This window comes from Plecotus auritus (genome assembly GCF_963455305.1).
Source record: "Plecotus auritus genome assembly, chromosome: 5".
Classification (NCBI taxonomy): domain Eukaryota; kingdom Metazoa; phylum Chordata; class Mammalia; order Chiroptera; family Vespertilionidae; genus Plecotus; species Plecotus auritus.
In genome coordinates, this window is record NC_137776.1 from 15866306 (window position 1) to 15872867 (window position 6562).

The window sequence follows — 6562 nt, forward strand, 5'->3', positions numbered from 1 at the left end:
CCGGGCTGCTGTGCTTTCAGCAGCTGCTCAGCCCCTGCTCACTGCTGCGCCGTCCAGGCCACGTGCCAGCAAGGCGGCTCTCCGTGTCTGCAAATAGATTCCAGATGCTTAAAGAATCTCAGTGTTTTCCTGTGCCATAAACCTCAGTGGAGAATCACCTCAGCAGCGATTGGCACTCAACAGTGCCAATTAGGTTTTATCTCTGCAATTATAATAGTGTGTGTTATACCACATGGGGAATTTTTTTGTTTGCCCCGGAGCCAATAGAGATGTTAAAATTGATGGCTCCAATGAGGAGGGGGTAGGAAAGCGGTCTCTTCCCACCGTGTCTCGGTTTTAAAAAGCTCCCCGGAGGGTGGCAGTTACACTGAACCCTCATTAGCCCGGGGCAAGCTGAGAGACAGCAGTTTAACGGGCCCAGCTTTTGTCATTAGGCGCGCACCAGCTTGCTTCCTGTGTCTCTCCCCTCCTCACCCCCTCCCTTTGAGCATTTTCTTACTTTCTGGTACCACGAGGTGCTCCAGACTCATCTTGTCTTTTCCTCTGCTCCTGCCCTGGAATGAATCACTTCTCCTTAGGAGCCCTGGTTTCTTTTATTGGAGAATGATGCTTGGATTAAAGAAGAAGCACACGACTGTTTTCCTTGTCACTACATACAATCCTCTGAACACATCTATTTTTCTGGACATCAGATGTGTGGAGGTTTTTCTATACCTCAAGCAATTCTTTTAAAAAAAATGTTTTTATTGATTTGAAGGAGAGAGAGAGAGAGCGAGAGAGAGAGAGAGAGAGAGAGAAACATAAATCAGCTGCCTCCTGCACCCTGAGCATGTGCTCTGACTGGGAATCGAACTGGTGACCTCTCGGTGCATGGGTGACATACAACCAACTGAGCCACAGCAGCCAGGGCTACACCTCAAGCAACTCTGTGCTGGTTCATGGAAACTCTGATGGTAAGACAGTTTAGTTTGATTTCATGGAATGAAAAGATGTTGAGATTAAGACAGGATTTATCTTATTTTCTAAGCCAGGACCCTGAGAGGGGGAGGCAGGTGGCCACAAAGGCAGAGGGAGAGGGAGAGGGTGCATTTCAAAGCTGGAGTGTCGAGGGCCTCTGGGACCTGGGCTGCCTTCCAGCGCTCCCCTCCCAGGTGGGACACATGGTCGAGGTGTTCTGGAATGCTTAGCAGAGCCCAGAGGACAGAAGGACATGAACTATATTGCTGAGCTACATCAACAGCTCCCAGCTCTCACCTTTCAGACCAGAGTAAGCTGGGAGCAGGAGTGTTCAGGCAGAGACAAACATCACTTGGAGGATACTGTTCCAGGGATCCTCAAGACACACCGCGTGGGTGTTATTCTAAAGAACCAAGGTTGTGGCTTTTATTTTTTTATTATCCTCATCGGAGGATATTTTTTTCCATTGATTTTTAGAGAGAGTGGGAGGGAGAGGGAGAGACAGAGAGAAACACCGATGTGAAAGAGACACATCGATTGGTTGTGGCTTTTAAATGCAAGGATGGGCAGTGGAGGAGGCACTGTTATTACCTGCATACTGCTTGTCATCTCCGAATACGCTTAGATTGATTTGGGATTTTTCTTTTTTTTTAAATAACAGGCAAGGTTTAGTAGATTAGCTGCCATCTTCTGTTTATTTTATTTTTTAATATATTTTATTGATTTTTTACAGAGAGGAAGGGAGAAGGATAGAGAGTTAGAAACATCGATGAGAGAGAAACATCGATCAGCTGCCTCTTGCACACCCCCTACTGGGGATGTGCCCGCAACCAAGATACATGCCTTTGACTGGAATCAAACCTGGGACCCTTCAGTCTGCAGGCCGACGCTCTATCCACTGAGCCAAACCGGTCAGGGCTGATTTGGGATATTTTAAGACCAGTGAGATGAGAGAGGGGTAGAGGAACACAGGAAGTTAGCCAATGAGATTTGGAAGAGGTATCCTTTTGTTTTCTAAAGGATATTAATGAAGACGTCTATAAAACAATTCATATCCTGTACATACAACGATAAGAAAAACGTGAAGTGTATAAAGAAGAGTTGGAATCACAAGTGAACAGGAGTTGAGCTAGAAGGTGAACTAGAGGAAACATTTGAACAAGAGTGGGATCCATCTTACTCATGAACTCAGAGGTTCCCACATTAGAAGTGGATGTGTCAGGTGCTGAGATGGAGGAAGAAGGCAAGAGGCTCTGCTGAAGGCCCAGCCGCTCCAAAGGGCCACCCCTGCCGGTGAACACCCACCAACTGTCAGGCCTCTCTTCAGCTTCTTTTATGAAATGCTTATGACGTGTCACAGAGCCCTCAACATAATATTTACACTTGCTCAAGAGCGCTTTGGCTACATCGTGAGTCTGCTCTGAGTACACTGCATAGCCGACTATATTTAAAGGTGCAAAGTAATCTCTTACCAGTCATGACTTTGGAAAAGGCTTTTAAACCCTCCTTGCCTTCCTTCTGGGTGGGGCGATTATCTGGATTAAGTCAAGGTGTTATCTAAGAAGAAAAGGGAGCTACTTTAAAGAGTGTGCATTTGTGGAATTCTCTCTCTGGCACAAAAGTCTTCCAACTTTTCACTAAAAAAAAAAAAAAAGAGGAAGAAAATTACAGGAACCATAAATCAGCAATAAAGAAAGATGTGAGAAGCAGGGTACAAAGAGAAAAGGTGAGCATTTGTGAATGGAGAGCTGTCTTGTTAGTAATAAATTCAGCTGAGAGTGAATTTAAGCATAACTGGGTTCTAAAGCCTTCTTCATCTTTTATTTTATGTTTAATCCTCACCCAAGGAATATGCTTTCATTGATTTTCTCTGATTTTAAGAGAGAAAGGAGGGAAGAGAGAGAGAGAGAGAGAGAGAGAGAGAGAGAGAGAGAGAGAGAGAAGCATCCATGTGAGAAACATAGATCGGCTGCTTCCCGCATGCACTGTGACCGGGAATTGAACCTGCAAGTTACATACGTGCCCTGACCGGGAATTGAACCTGCCACCTTTTGGTGTAAGGGATGATGCTCCAACCAACTGAACTGCACCGAACAGGGCTGTTACCCCAAATTTTCCAAATCAGGAAGTGGAGGCACAGAAATGCTAAGTAGCTTGCCGGGTCACCTATAGGTGGGAAGTGGACTTGACCCAGGCATTCTGGCCCCAAAGGCTGTGCTTTTATCCGCTCCCCACACCACCCTTTCCTCTAATACATGTAAGAAAGTGCACATTATTCCAGCTTGATTTTTGCGGAGCCCTTCCAAGGAGCCTGAAAGGAAAACAGGACTGCATGGCTGCATGAAACACACAGGAAATAGTTTATTAGCTTCCAGATGGAGGAAAGGGTAGAGGAAAGACCTTTCAATAGAAATCCGTGGCCCTCCTCAGGGAGCCCACTCGGGCGCTGGCGGCCCCCCAGTCGTGGGAGCGCCTGTAGTCCCCCGGCCGCAGCAGGTACTGCCGCCCCCGGTAGCTGGGCATCTCGTAGAGGACCCAGCAGCCCTCCAGCACGCTGAAGGAGTGCACCTCCTGGAAGTGGAGGCGGTCCTGGAGAGAGGAGCAGTCCTCCGTGGTCTCCACCATCTGGCCTCTGCAGTCTTCCCTCTCGTACAGTCTGATCCTGTGGGAGCTGCTCTGTGGATTCAGCAATCAGCCGACGAGGAAAAGTCAGAAAACCCAGCTGGTAGCAACCAATCCCACACAGCTCTGGGGGGGGGGGGGGGGGGGTGGACATTTCTCTATCTTTTCTGTGTCAAAGATGAATATGCTAAAGAGAGAGACTTCCAATACCAGGGCTGCTGTGTACAGCTGGAGAGTTGTACCCTCTAAAAGTCAAAAAGTCGTTATTCATGGAGACCATGATATGAATGGTGCTCCCTAGAGTTTTTTGGGTCACAACCTATATCGACCATACATGCTGGCTCTATTTAGTATCATCCTTTTTTAAAATTTCACCTCAGGATATATTTAGAGGGAGGAAGTGGGGAGAGAGAGAAAAACATCAATGTACGGAATGACACTCCAACCAACTAAATCATTTGGCCAGAGCTTTAGTGCCATTTTTAAATAACAATTTTATATATTTGGTTTGCTCTCCCCTTCATAGACGTATGGTCTTCTGGGGCTCTGCATACTGGATGATATAAAATAATAAAAATGAAAAGACAAATATATCACTGCCAGATGGCATTGTTTTGACTCTTTTTAAAAAGAGTTCATTATATTTATTTTTTTAAATATGTTTTTATTGGTTTCAGAGAGAGAAAGGGGGAGGGGGAGAGGACTAGACACATCAATGATGAGAGAGAATCATTGATGGGCTGCCTCCTGCACACCCCCTGCTGGGGATCAAGCCCGCAACCAGGGCATGTGTCCAGACTGGGAATCAAACCGTGATTTCTGAGTTCATAGGTTTATGCTCAACCATTGAGCCACACCAGCCAGGCATTATTTTGACTCTTGACAGTATTACAAGAGGCTAGGGACAGAAAAAGTCAAATTGCTTTCCCCAAAGTCAGGCACAGACTGGTGGCAATTATGCATAGGCAATTCCTTAATATCTTCCTTTCTACTTTAAGTCCTGTTACTCTCAAATTTTGACAAGTGGGCACCATCATAAAGATTAGGTTTCTATTCTCAGCTCTAATATATGTTCCTGCAAAACAGTTTTAGGTAATTAATACAAATGGAAGCTCAAGATCATGAAAGAGGCCTTTACAGATCAAGAGATTATAAAACCTTTGGAGAAATGGAAACGTAAGCGGTTAGTGCTGAGCCTATCTTGTGTCTTTCCTTGAGCCCTTGTTCTTTTATCGGCTTGTTCCTACCCAGCAGGTACCCATTCAGTGTCTTCCTTCTTCCACCATGAAATCCTCTTTGCCATGGAAGGCTCTCATAAGCAATTCATTCTGCCGAATAAAAGACTGCGATAATGCATCTTCCATGGTCCGTAAGGGACTCACAGGTACGTTTCCTAATTTGATCTCCAGGCCAGCCCGGCACCTGTGGAGCAGCATTATCAGCCTTTTCCTTTTTTACGAGAAACTAAGGCCAGAGCTTGCAGCCTGGGATCAGAAGAGGCAGGGCTGCAAAGGGGAAGCCCCGATTTCCAGGCTCCTAATGGCAGCCTGGGTCCTATCAAGGCATTAAACCCTCGGAGGGGGTTTCAAACTTCACAAAAGTGGTACATTTCCCCCAGACTCTGTCATAGTCAAATCAGAGGATCCCTAAGGGTGGAGTTCAGGCCGCTGGGGCATTGTTTGGGTCAGAGAGGGCTTTGCAGGAGCTGTTGGAATCACGTTGTTGGTACCATTTTTACCTGTTTCCCCACTCAAAAGGCAGGACTTGAGGGGCCCTTGACATTGGTAACAATAGTTTGTATTTGGGGGGAGGAGTGGCTTCGCATGTGTAAGATAAGTTCCTTTCATCCTCATGAGAACTGTAGGAATTAGTTACTCCCATTGGCCCCATTTCACAGATGAGGAAAAAAGAGAAACAGTGCCAGTCACTATCCTCAGGCCACCTGATGGTAAGGAGTGGCTCGGTCACCACCTGTGGCCTTGACACTCTGAACAATATGGTGCAGTACTTTTGCCCAATGGAGGTCAGTTTAATTTTAACAAAGTAAAATAAAATTTTCAATTAAAAGCCATCCATCACAGCCCAGCCAGCGTGGTTCAGTGGTTGAGCACTGACCTATGAACCAGGAGGTCTCCGTTTGATTACTGGTCAAGGCACATGCCGGCTTGGGGGCTCGATCCCCAGTGGGGGGCGTGCAGGAGGCAGCCCATCAAGGATTCTCTCTCATCATTGATGTTCCTATCCCACTCCCCCTCTCCCTTCCTTTCTCTGAAATCAATAATAAAAAATTTTTTTTAAAAAAAGCATTGCATCACATACCTTTTCAATGGAAGAAACCTTAAAGATATTAATAAAGGGAAGGAGAACATTAGAGCCAGAAAAAGCAGACTACGGCCCTGCAGGGTGAGTGAGTGGGGCGCGGTTACTGGAGGGCGCAGAGGGACCCGGGGGACCGACTCACCTGGGGGATGAGGCGGCAGGAGCGGACCGCGTCGCTGAGGCCCAGCCACTGCTGGGGGTCGGGGTAGTCGCCGCGCCGCAGGAAGTACTGGGCGCCCTGGTAGTCGGGGCGCTCATAGAGCATCCAGCAGCCGCTGTCCACGCGGATGGAGTTGCAGCGGCTGAGGTAGGGCTGCAGGTTGGGGTGGTCGCTGCTGCACTCGTAGCGGCGGCCCTGGAAGCCGCGGTCCTCGTAGAAGGTGATCTGCAAGGAAGGGAAGGAGAGGCTCAGTGGCCTGGGCCCCGCCGGGCTCTGCAGGGGCCCCTGCCGGCCTGCGCGCCCGCCTCACCTTCCCCATGGCTGGTTGATGGACGGGCGGGTCGGTGGCTGGGCGGCAGGGGCAGCGGCGGGTCTATATAGCAGCCGGCTGCTGCGTTGGCAGGAACAGCACAAAAGGGGCCCCGGGTGAGGAGGGGAATTTCGTGTTCCCTTTTTTCTCTTTGCTGTCCTAGTCCAAGGGCCTTATTGTGGGTGTTGGTCCCA

The 6562-nt window shown here is 48.0% G+C and overlaps 1 protein-coding gene across 1 annotated transcript; it reads right to left on the reverse strand.

The window, feature by feature from the left end:
• Positions 1-3360: 3360 nt before the first annotated feature.
• Positions 3361-6163, reverse strand: LOC308248575 (gamma-crystallin F-like; the record flags this gene model as incomplete). Its single annotated transcript, XM_080668696.1, has 2 exons — positions 3361-3633; positions 6041-6163. 2 exons carry the CDS (start codon positions 6161-6163, stop codon positions 3361-3363), a joined length of 396 nt encoding a protein of 131 aa, XP_080524822.1.
• Between the last annotated feature and the right edge of the window lie 399 nt (positions 6164-6562).